The sequence below is a fragment of the Clupea harengus genome, chromosome 6 (genome assembly GCF_900700415.2).
Source record: "Clupea harengus chromosome 6, Ch_v2.0.2, whole genome shotgun sequence".
Classification (NCBI taxonomy): Eukaryota; Metazoa; Chordata; class Actinopteri; order Clupeiformes; family Clupeidae; genus Clupea; species Clupea harengus.
The window spans coordinates 11,383,339-11,396,651 of NC_045157.1; the positions used below are offsets into that span (position 1 = coordinate 11,383,339).

Consider the following 13,313-nt stretch of genomic DNA (forward strand, 5'->3'; position numbering starts at 1 on the left):
ATCTTATTCCCACAGTTCAATTGCTATTTGCACTTGGCATGATGATTATAAGTGTTCATTATGTTATGCAGAAAATACACACACACAAACATATGGACATAATAAGCTATGAAAATGTTGATCTCATATAATTCTTTAACTTTGAATTAGTAGATCATTGATTGAATTCGCCACCAAACAAACTAAACACACAGGTTTTGTTTAGTAGACTGTCAGGGACATGAAGGTGTGTGTGTGTAAACAGAACACCCACTCTTCCACTGAATCTGATCATTCGCACCCATCGGCAGGAAGGGCCAGCTCCAACCTCCAGTGCAACATCCAGATCATGATTCCTACATGACCTTCCTACTTGTCCAACCTACACACACACACACACACACACACACACACACACACACACACACACACACATATATATATATAAACTATGTGAAAGAAGTATTTTAAAAATGACAATGTCATTGGCTCCCACAACACATGGCTAGTTCCAATGCAGTTTTTGGTGGAAATTAAAACTGGAGTGGAGTTTAAGATTAGGGATTGCACCCCTTTAACTCTACCTGAATCATTTTCAAATGTTTGTTAGTTGGTTTTCACATATAAGGCCTGAGTTTTTAAACAATGCTTCCTTATTTTGCAGCGTCACAGGAACCAGCTACAAGCCTTGTGTCCAGTGATGAGAGTGAAACAAAAGGTGGTCATCATGAAGCCACGCTGATGGACGCCTACAAATCCACAAGTGGGGGATGTCAACTAGCACCACAAAAAGTACCATACTCAAAAAGTACCGTCATCGTGTGGATGATTTAAAGTTGTCCTCCAGCCCAACAAAAGATGATGTGAACTTTTACACTGCACTTAAATGGACTATGAGAAGTGATGTCACTGGAAAATAGAAAGCAATGAGAATATTTACAAAATTGCAATTGTTAAAAGGTGAATAATTGTAAATGTTTTCATTTTCTGGATTTAAGGGTATGTTTTTGCCTCATAAAGGCACCGAAGGGCGTGTCGCTACAGCTGTACCTCATTAGATACCAATTCTGTACCTTTCCAATGGGTCCATTTTTGTCACTAGGGGTGCAGAAATGTTCTTTTAGAGGTACAGACAAGAAGGTACAAAAATGTACCTATGATAAAGGTACAGTGCTCGTACCCTGGTAGGGTACCTTCCTTCATCTCAGTGCTGGCCTGTCTCTCATTCCTTCATCTCAGTGCTCTCATTCCATCTGTCTCTTATTCATTCATCTCATCCCACACACGCCCTAAGACTAATGCAGTTAGTAATTGTAACAGTGTAAGACAAAACTGTGTACAGTACAAAGTTCATGACAGTTGAAAAAAAAAGGTCAGACACAAAATTACTGTGTCAACCTGCATTTGTATGAAGTGTGTGGGTGTGTGTTTATGCCACATCATAAATACCACTCTACATAAGAGCAAGGTGACACATTTCTATACGTTCATGTTTGTCTGCCAAACCCCCAGTCAGATGAGGGAAGTCTGTGAGCTGCAGCATTAAGCAACAACCACCACACAAAAACAGGATGGAGACCACTCATAAGGTGTGGCGCACCACAATTATGTAATTTCCTGTGTCTCCAGTGACACGCCATGAGCTTGGTGCTGTTAGCATCTCAGTCTGCTAGCTGAGCCTAAACACAGAGTGAGCAAGGAGTGGAACTATTAAAGGGACGGGCAGTGTGTGTGAGAGAGGAGTGAACTCTTAAAGGAATGGGCAGTGTGTGTGAGAGAGGAGTGATACACCAGATGAGGGGTGTTTAAGTCAGCTAGACACACACACACACACACACTGTAGAAGTATACAGCTGTGGAGAGTACAGATCTTCACACTGTGCTCACTCATGAGAAAAACACAGCTGCACCTAGACACACACACACATTCTACCATGCCTATACAAACACACACACATTCTACCATGACTATACAAACACACAGGTACACACACAAACACAGAAATGTACACACACAACACACGTCCTCTCAGCCAAAGCCCAGCATGTGTGTTTATCAATTAAACACACATGCATACCTTACAAAAATATCACCAGATTCAATCAAAAATCTTTAATTCAAAACAATTATAATCTTTAACATTGATTTGGGTTCATTGATACAGCAATCAGGATACACAGCACTTTTCATATAAACCAAAGACAGACAGACAGACAGACAGACAGACGGACAGACGGACAGACGGACAGAGAGAGAGCCCACTGGAGCACAGACAGACGTTCCGACCCACGTTCCGAGCACCATAGCACTGGAACTTGTGAGGTGTGGGGTCCGATTACTGTGCAGATAACCCAGCTACCTCAGCATCGGAACACATAACCTTATCACCTCAGCTCTCTCTCACACACACACACACACACACACACACACACACACACACACACACACACACACACACACACACACACACACACACACACACACACACTCGTGCAGGCATTAGTTACGGCCATTGTCCCCCAGGCTCATCAGGCCTGACAAATGAAGCTCTGGAACATTAAGAGCGATACGAATCAAAGACATCACCTTACTACAGCTATACCACCGGGGTTAGGACTGAGCGCTCCTGTGTGTGTGTGGTAGAGGTACCACTCAGCAAGTCGTGTGTGTTTGTATGTTTGCAAGCAACAAGAAAAAGCATAGCTCTCTGAGCAAGTTATGTGTGTATGTGTGTGTGAGCAACAAGAAAAAGCATAGCTCTCTGAGCAAGTTGTGTATGTGTGTGTGTGTATGTGTGTGTGTGTGTGTGTGTGTATAGCTTCTCCAGTGAGCCTTGTGTGTGTTAATAGGTCTAGAGAGAATCACAGCAGCCAGCTCTGGTGAAGTCATGACTGAGCAAGAGCCATCTGGAAAAGTGAAGATTCTTAAAGATTCTGTACATCCTGTTCGGACACACACACACACACACACAACACACACACACACACACAGCAATGTTACATTCAACAGTCTGGTTCAGCTGGCCTTCACCACAGGGCGCAGCGTGCACACACACACACACACACACACACACACCTCTAAAGGCTGTGTTTGTTTGGAGAGTGTGTTCTCTGCAGGGCTACAGGCATATGGCTACAGCAGGAGGTGGAAAGACTGTTTTTATTTGTGTGTGTGTGTGTGTGTGTGTGTGTGTGTGTGTGTGTGTGTGTGTGTGCTGGAGGCAGCTAATTGGCTTATGGGCAGAAATCCTGAAAATAAAGAGACTATGTGCATGTCTGCGCCTGTCCTTACTACTTAAAGAGCACTTACACCAACTTGCACATCCACACACAAATACAAACACACACCTTCTACTTGTATCACCCACACACACACACAAACATTGAGCTAAAAGGGATGTTGTAAGAGCAAACAATTAAACGACCAGACCCCCCCTCCCCCCAATTTCAGAAATGTGCTGAGGTGAGCTCTTTTACAGAGACAAAAAGAGAGACAGAGAGAGAGAGAGAGAGAGAGAGAGAGAGAGAGAGAGAGAGAGAGAGAGAGATAGAGAGAGAGAGATAGAGGGAGAGGGAGAGAGAGAGAGAGAGAACAAGAGGCACTTTGGTTCAAGAGAGAATGTCCTACACTCTTCTCTTCCTTCCTCATATGTCACTCACCATCTCTCCATCCTGGAGGAAGAGAAGAATCTCGCCATCCAGTAGCTTAACAGACACTAAGACATTTATGCCATAGGCTAACAACGAGACACACACACACACACACACACACACACACACACACACAAACACAGACTCAAGCTTAGAGTATCTCCCTGTCAATAACAGCGGACAGAAAGGTAAAAGAAAAGGCCACATGTTCCTCCAATACACACACACACACACACACACACACACATACAGACGGCAGATGTGTGTGAGTGTGTGTGAGGATGAGCGTGCATGTGCTATTTTGACGACATAAATGGCTCACGTCAGCATCACGTGGCTGAAGGCATCATTCAGTTCAGATATGGAGGAAGGACGGCAGCCTCTCACACTCCCTCTTGCGGGGAGAGGAAGCACACATCCCGTCTTTCAAGTCGGCATCATATGTGCAAAGGTCAAAGGTCAGGGTCGAGATGCCTCAGGAGCGTCCAAGTGTCCTGGTCCAAGTGTGTGTCCAGACATGAGTCCCATACATCCTCTTCTGCTGTGTTCCACACTTGGTCATTTCTCAGTACACTGTTTCAGTCTCTCGCACGGGCTAGGCACTTTGGCTTAACACATTCATAGGGAGGCATATGATATTGTGTGTGTGTGTGTGTGTGTGTGTGTGTGTGTGTGTGTGTGTGTGTGTGTGTGTGTGTGTGTGAGAGAGTGAGAGAGAGTCTGTTAGTGTAATGATGTGTGCATGTATCTGCGTGTGAGAGCGTGTGTGCGTGTATCTGCGTGTGAGAGAGTGTGTGTGTATGTGTTATTTGGTACGTTTTCCCACGTCCACTGTGATTTTGGTGTAGAGAAGGTCCTTCTCAACCTTCAACACGCTGTAGGAGAGAGAGCTGATGCCGTCTTTGAGCATGGTCTCACGGGTGTGAGCAATGCGGTCGAACCTAACACACACACACGCACACACACAGAAACATAACTCATGAGATTACATGTGTTTAAGGGTGTTCATATAAAATATCAGATTAAATAATCACAACGTCAGTGTGTGTGTGTGTGTGAACCTTGAATAGGTTTACATAGTTAACTTTCCAAGGGGAAATGCGAAGTGTGGTTGTGGTGCAGCAGCAGTCAGCTGTTGCATACCGTGACCGATGTACCCTAGGCAACTACGTGGATGCTAACATTTCGCCCTATGAAAAAGAGGTTTGACTGGCTCTATTGGATGAGTAATAAATATCATCTAAGGCGCAGGGCAGCGATTCTAACACCAACGACCAACTGTCATTTTGGCACACAAAAGCAGACAGCACACACCCTGCTATTAAAATATTAATCAGTCAACGTTCAAAATGAGTCGACGGTTTCCATTCATATTGTGCAATGCATCTTATTGAGATCTAGGAAGAACTCGATCACTTCGTTTCTTCTGAAGAACGTCTGTTGTCTTTGCCTTCTCTCCACAGCAGGAGATGGCAATCAGGACTCTTGTCATTAGTGGTATCTCTGGGGGGGAATAACCTACCTAGTGCTATTCGATCAAGTGACTGTCATGGTCCATTCAAAGAGTATCACAAAGTGTTTAAAGATTCACTTCTTTAGAACTCATCTGTCATTCTAATGTATTTCTTACAAGCCCTATAACTTTTATATTATTATATTATTGTTGTTATTATTACTGTTAATTTTACTATGATCGGATAGACAACGCTGTTATAAGCATTTCATTGTATTTTGCATAATGCTTTGGTTATTGTTTATATTGTTTTAGGTCATTTTGGACAAAAGTGTCTGCTAAATATCATAATCATGTTCATCTTTGTATCTTGGGCTTGCCCCATTAGCAGTCAGCTGGAGCTAGTTGAGTGACTAATGTTAGTTAACGTAGATATTAAGTTACCTTGTCTTGTTTATTAACATTGAACAAAACATCATCTGAAATTGTTAAATTATTAATCTGCATTGGTGGTCTTCATTCATTTTAAAATGACAGCAGATGAGCAGTAACCCATTTGGATGGCTGCATTTAAATGGCACCTCATTGCACTATCAAACACAATGAGGTTGCCCAGCCATATACTTCCCAGATGTTTTTGAACTGCAGCAAAGGTTTCAGAAGTTGCGCGAAGTGTTCCCCCATTCATTTCAATGGGGAAATAAAGGAATGGAAAACGACAATGACAAAAGGAAGACGGGGGGACACTGTAACCGTTTTTACAAGAGCACTACACGGGATCACGACGGCCGTGTCAGAGTTGTCGATATCTCGAAAGCGCTAGGAGCAGACGCGGCGCCAAGAAACGGGCGGAATAATGAAAAGGTTTAGGAAGTAATGCTGTCGCAGTCACACTAATGAGTGAGTAGTCACCTCCTTCTCTGTGAGTCACCTCTTTATCTGTGAGACACTCCCTTATCTGTCAGCTATCATTACATACTGGAAGTGGTTCAGGAATACGGCATTCCTGAGAGTGACTAAGCGAGTGAGTGAGTGAATGATTGATTGATGCATTTTGCTTTGATACAGCTGCTTCTTTGGCTAAATATAACTGATGACTCATTTGACTGATGACTGCATGTTTGATACAGTTATGTTAAAGTAAACATTCTGTTATCTGTGTGTGCGCGCGTGTGTGTGTGTGTGTGTGTGTGTGTGTATGTGTGTGTATGTGTGTGTGCGTGTGTGTGTACATGCATGCCTTCTACTTCCTCATTTCTACAGATGGCACTGGTCAGTGTGAGTGTGTACATTTTTGTGTGAGTGTGTATGTTTTGTATAAGTCTGTATGTCTCTTTAGTACCCGTGCTATTTTGGGGTACACCTCTGTTGGGGTAGCAAGCTTCCTGAACAGCTATGATAAGGTGGGGCTATGAATCTGCACACTATTTATTGGTCAGAGACTCGTCACCACTCGTCTTCATCTGTGTACCGCTTTAGTGACGCACAAAGTCTCGCCTCATTCCGTACCGGTCAACAGAAAAAGGGAACGTAGGTGCGTAAGTGTTTAAGGGTTTGTTTTGTGTAAGGGTGTGTGTGTGTATAAGGGTGTGTGTGTGTGTGTGGCAGTGTGTGTGTGTGTACCTCTGTGGGTTAGGGTCATTCTTTTTGTCCCTCTCATGGCGAATCATGCGGCATTTCCCAATGGCTCCACTGGGTCTAGATATGGACATGCCCTTAGAACTCAATCTATGGAGAAAACACACCCGTGTCAGTCTGTGAAGGTGTGTGTTTGTGTGCCTTTTAGTGTGTCGGTGTTTGTGTGTTGGACCGAGTTGGTCCTTGTGACTGTGTGTGCGTGTGCCAGACAATAAGACAATATTTGAGTGTGTGTATCTGAGTAAGTGAGACTGTGTGACCAAGTTAATGTGTGTGTGTGTGTGTGTGTGTGTGTGTGTGTGTGTGTGTGTGTGTGTGTGTGTGTGTGTGTGCGTCTGTAGGCCAGGATATGTTTCCTATTGTAACTGATGACACATCAGCTATTTCCAGTCAAGGGTCAACCTTAACTGTGTCTCTGTTTGATGTTGTGGAGTATGTGTGTGTGTGTGTGTGTGTATGCGTGTGTGTGTGTGTGTGTGTATGCGTGTGTGTGTGTGTATGCGTGTATGTGTGTGAGAGCCTCTCTGGTTAATCAGGTGGAGAGTGTCTGTGTGTGTAAGGGTGTGTGTTCCTGGCCTACGTGTTAAAAGGAGATTTCCGTGTTTTTCATCTGTGGCATCTCTGTGGAATTCTGGGTAGTCACTGTGTCTTTCGAAAAATGTATGTGTGTGTGTGTGTGTATGTGTGTGCGTACCTGTTGTAGATGTCATCATCCTCCCCTCCCCAACCCCAGTAGTTGTTGGGAAAGCCATTGATCTTGAGGAACTGCTCCTTGCTCAAGGACGACACCCCCCCAAAGTACTGGTTATACGGCAACCTTGGGGGGGGATTAGAGGATACAGTGGCACGTCAGTCCTGTATCATCTCCCTTTGGAGATTACAAAGTGTCTTAGAAAGCAAATTCACATTTCTCTGTTCAATCCTGCTGGGAATCGGAACCTTCCCACAGATAAGACGACAGACTGCGTGTGTGTGTGTGTGTGTGTGTGTATGTGCATGTACTGGGCTGGTTCTCGTCAGCTTTGTGGTTTTCTGCTGCCATTCTTCTATTCTTTAGACTCATGACTACAGGAAGAGCCACTTCCTCTTTAAAACACACACACACACACACTCCGTTTTGTATGCACCAATTAGCCCATCATGAAGTCTAGAGTACATGGCAGCACACAAGGAGCAAAAACACACACACACACACACACACACACACACACACACACACACACACACAGGCACACAAACACACAGGTACACACAGGCACACACACACACAGGCACACAGACGGACAGAAACACACAGGCAGTCAGGCACACAAACACACTCAAGCTAATTTGCTTACGCACATAACAGAGAGACGGGGGGAGGCTTTAAATTACAACCAGATGCCTCCACACTCACTGTTCAGACTGCAAACCATTCTCACACCAGCCGGGACTCTGAACACACACACACACACTTATATCCAGGCTGGAGTACCTTTATGCTACATCCATAAAGAGCCAGTCCTCCATCATCTTCCTCTCTCTCTCACACACACACACACACACACACACACACACACACACACACACACACACACACACACACACACACACACACACACACACACACACACACACACACACACACACACACACCTGTGGTGAACTTGTGTCATAAGGCCACAGGGTAAATCCAGCTAACTGGTGGTATGCAGGGACTGACACACCCGGACACAAACACACACGTGCACACATACATACACAGGATCATATGATCATAAGCCCGTGTGAGAGACTGAAACAGTGTACACACACGCACAAACCATCAGATACACCTGTGGTGACCCTGTTCTACCAGTTTGCATGACCAGGACAGACAGGATGAACAGCAAATAGATTTGCATCCCCTTTGTGACGGTCACACACACACACACACCCTGTTGTGGACACAAGGGACTTTGGAACGGAGAGGAGACATGCCAAAGTCAGAGCAGACGGCTTGTGCTTCGAAACCTAAACCCGGGGACCAACCAGACCCAATGGAACCACAGAGAACCAAATGGAACCACAGGGATTGTGGCCAGACAGAGCAAGGCCTGTCAATTGTCTCCTGTAAGTCTTTTCCTTTCTTGCTCACACACACACACACACACGGCACTGAAAAACAGTGATGTAAGGCATGTATATGGCAAAACATGAAACTGTAACTACTGGTTTGTACTCAATTAAATCAGATCATTGCCTGATTATATTAATGTTACATTTGTTAGTATTAAAGAAATGCATTAATTAGCAGTCATAAGGAACTCACTCCATATTACTTTATGTTTAGTAGTGCTGACGTAACTAGCTTGGTCATAAATGACAATAAAGTAGGAAGGTGATGTGAAGGTTATGTGTGATTCATTGGTCATCATGAACAAACCAAACTGCATATGGCCTTTATTAAAGTAGCATAACGGATCAATTGCTAATCGCTAACGATATGCTAGCGGCTAAAACTAACCAAATCTCTTGAAATGTGCTGACTTTGACATTATGACAAACTAGTTAGTCAACATCTGTCCTAACACAGTCAAACATCAAGCAAGTGCAACACAAGACAAAGCCCGACGGCAAATAAGCTACTTACTAGTTCGGCAGACAGTAAAAACCGGGCGGCTTCAGGCAAACCTACATTTAGCAGTAATATGCCTACGGACCCTGGTATGGCAATGGCACGGAGGCGATTCTCCATATTAAAAGTCATTGTAGTGCCCCAATTTTTTTAAAGCTGTTATTTTAAGGTAAAACTGCTTATCCTAACCCTAATCCTGAAGTACAATTACTGCATAATGCCACTTTAATACTGCTGATGCTTGCTTGTGTTTAACAGCGATGTTAACTAAACAATGTTAATAGTGGTATTTATTTAGAATGTCTTTAAGAACGCAAACGTTGTCTGCACAAAGCCCACGTCAGCACAAAGAGAACCGACATTTTGCCTCAAGCAAGTAGCACAGGCCACTCCTTCACACACACACACACAAAACAAAGGATGGACACACACACTCACACACTGTCTATAACAGGTCAGACAGGTTGAGCCTCGGAAGAATCAAAACATTCCCAGAACAGCCACGCCACAACCAGATTATGTTTAATCCTTGCAGGTTTTTTTTACTACAGGTCTTCCCAGGTCAATTTGAAACCGCATAATTATTTCTGAATAACCTATTATTCACAATGATCCTCTTCACGTTCCAAATGTGCTCTACCTTTACTATGTTAAACCCGTCTGCCATGAGTTTACTTCAACTTGTTTCTATGCGTGCTGAAGTAGTTTAGCCACACACACAATATGGGACGCATTTCAAATTAATCGGAAGGAATTATGGGTTTGTTGGATCTCGTAATGCTACCATGAGTCTGCTTTCTTCAGAGGAAGCAGACTCATACTCCTCAGCAAGCAACTGCCCTCACTGAATTAGCCCCAACCATTCATTAAAAAAACGTATCTTTGAGTGAAGTTCTCATCTTTATTGTCCTCACTGTTAGTTAGCATATGCCTCAAACAACCTCAAGCTAAATTTAAAAGCCGAAAGATAAATAAGAGCCGTTGAGTAATTGTGAGATTCACTGTTTCGTCCCACTTCCTGTAACTCTTTGTAAGGTTGTGGAACTGCCAGTCTGCAGTGAATAAGTCCGATTTGATTTCCTGCTTTGGCCTTGCAGTTATCCCTTCAGTTACTTACCCTTACTGAAGCGTGGATCAGGCCAGAAAACACTGCCACACCTCCAGTGCCATGAATTAATGATGCCTTGCCCCCCTTCACACCCTTTTGTTTAACTGGTACAGGAGGTAGCTTGGCAGTGTGTGAGTGTGTGTGTGAGTGTGTGTGTGTGTGTGTGTGTGTGTGTGTGTTACCTGAAGCCGAATTTGTCCATGGACACCGAGAGGTGTCGGGGCTGAGAGAAGCAGCGGTAGGTGTTGCGGTCGTCCATGGGGATGAGGTCGACGTCACTGAACACGAAGCAGTCATAATTGTACTCCTTCAGCGCCTCCGCGAAACCCACGTTCAGCAGCTTTGCCCGGTTAAACGTCTCATCACCATCCTGTCAGGGACACAGCATAGGTTAATATCACATACACAATATTACACTTGCACACAACACACACACTTACAACACACACACACACAACATAATATTACAGTTACACAGAACGCATCACAGACACACCAAAGACAAACACTCAGGAGAGAGAGAGAGTTGGAGAGACAGACAGAGAGAGAGCGATGGAGAGACAGACACAGAGAGAGAGATGGAGAGACAGACAGAGAGAGAGAGAGCAAGAGAGACGGATAGACAGACACAGAGAGAGATATGGAGAGACAGACAGAGAGAGAGAGAGAGAGAGCAAGAGAGACGGATAGACAGACACAGAGAGAGAGATGGAGAGACAGACAGCGAGAGAGATGGAGAGAGATGAGGGCATAAGACAGGATGATGAGAAAATTGAAATGAGCCTTGTATGTGTGTCCATGAATATGTGTTTGCAGAAAAAATACAAACCAGCAGTCCAGTACTTTTGTCAAAAGGCCGAACGACCCCCCATATGTGTGTGTGAGAATGTGATAAAGCGAGAGACAAGGTTTGTATCTGTGTGTGTCTCGGACTAAATTGGCGCATCCTGCCCTGTCCCAGCCCCTGTCTTTCAAAACACACAAAGAGTAAGCTCCCCTTACGGCTTTATCTGATGGACACACACACACACACACACACACACACACACACAGCAAAGAACGTGAGAGGATGGAACTAATGCATCAGGAAGATGAGACCTATGAAAAAGAACAACCTGGATAAGCAAGAGGCACACACACACACACACACACACACACACACACACACACACACACACACACACACACACACACACACACACACACACACACACACCACAGAGGGAGAAAAGACAGGAAAAAAGAGGGCGAAAGACACAGACAGCGAGAGAGAGAGATGGACAGAGCAGCTATTATTACCCAGAGTAGCATTGTAGTGAGGCAGTCTGGAAGCTGAAGCACTGATTTACCTGTGCAACACACACACACACATGCACACACACAGAGCATGCACAGGAGCCCACCCCCTACACACACATGCAGATAGGCGCACGCACACACACACACACACACACGGACATGCAGATAGGCACACACAGACACAGACACACACACACACACACACACGGACATACAGATAGGCACACACACACACACACACACACAACAAAAGACAGGGAGTGAGGGGGGAAGAGCCAAGGAAAGAAGGGAGGAAGAGAAAAAACAAAAAGGATGTTCGGTCATTTAAGTTGTCTCTTCATGTGTGTCAATCACAGCAAATGAGTATCATTAACGACTGAACATAGAGCATTTAGAACAGCACGTCCACGAGCCTTCCTAGTTTAAAGTGTTGAGAAGTCTCTAGTTCCACTCTTCTCCACTCCACTCTGTTCATTCCTCTGCAGTCATCTCAAACAACACAGCCCTGACCAACATGCCTGACCATGCTTACGGCATAAACAGCGTGGCTAATAAGAGTGCCCGTGTGTGTGTGTGTGTGTGTGTGCATGTGTGTGTGTGTGCGTGTGTGTGTGTGAGAGAGGCTAAATGCTGAATGAAACAAAGTCCAGTGTTTGTCCTTGAGATTGATAGAGGGCTAATAAACACATAAATAGGGCTAGGTATTGGCAAAGATGCCCCAGTTTGACTAGATTCCGATTCACAAGCTAACGATTCAATTCAGTCTGATTCCGATTCTATATCAATAGGATTGAGACATGAAATTCTATATAACAGCTTTCCATATTCAGAGAGATGTTTAAAAAGACATACTCCATTCTGCCTCCATCTGGGCAGATCGCTTTGGGGTCCCACTCTACCTCCATCTGTGCTTTATTAACCAGAACTGCAACGACACGCACAGCTTGACAGGCACAATCACCCACTATGTTCTATAGCACTATGGAGTTCTGTGGCTCTTTGTAGTTCTGTGGCTCTATGTAGTTCCGTGGTTCTATGTAGTTCGGGTTGGGACACCCCACAAATATGTAAGAAAAGCCTTCACAGCACTCCTCACCAACAATGATTTTTTTTTTTAAACAATACTGCATGTTAATACAGTCAGTGTTTACTGATGTCTGTGCCAACTCGTTATCGTCTCCTCTTAGTCATGTAAAAAAGGGCACTGACGTTCATATTTCGTCATAGTTTTAATTAATAGAATGATCCTTTCTACAGTCTGCTGCCATTCTCTTTACGGTGCCTTAAATGAGGAGGCCACACTGATAAAACAACACAGAATGGTTAGGAAGACCTCAGTACACACACACACACACACACACACACACACTCCATATCTCCACTAGGGCTGAACGATTTAGGGAAATAATCTAATTGCGATTTTTCCACCCAATATTGCGATTGCGATTTAATATGCGATTTTTTTATTTTATCCTAATTTTTTCCCCAACAAATCGTAATGAATGATTTCAATATGACCAACACAATATTAGATACATTTAGTGTAAAATATTATTTCCCACAATTTAAATTTTTATTTAACTGCTCAT

At 44.1% G+C, this 13,313-nt stretch overlaps 1 protein-coding gene across 2 annotated transcripts in view; it reads right to left on the reverse strand.

Moving 5' to 3' along the window:
* Nucleotides 1-2,077: 2,077 nt before the first annotated feature.
* The window catches only part of b4galt1l (DP-Gal:betaGlcNAc beta 1,4- galactosyltransferase, polypeptide 1, like), a 16,204-nt gene continuing 4,968 nt past the window's right edge, over nt 2,078-13,313 (reverse strand). The window contains exons 3-7 of one of the 2 annotated variants that reach the window (XR_006152458.1): nt 10,608-10,795; nt 7,416-7,538; nt 6,707-6,811; nt 2,951-4,571; nt 2,078-2,467 (exon numbers count right to left, since the gene is read on the reverse strand). Coding sequence is in view for 1 of the 2 variants with exons in the window: in XM_012814362.3 (XP_012669816.1) it covers nt 4,436-4,571; nt 6,707-6,811; nt 7,416-7,538; nt 10,608-10,795 (552 nt within the window). In the remaining variant the exon portion in view is untranslated. Of the gene's footprint in view, nt 4,572-6,706; nt 6,812-7,415; nt 7,539-10,607; nt 10,796-13,313 lie in introns of both variants that reach the window. The other variant, XM_012814362.3, reaches the window with a different exon arrangement.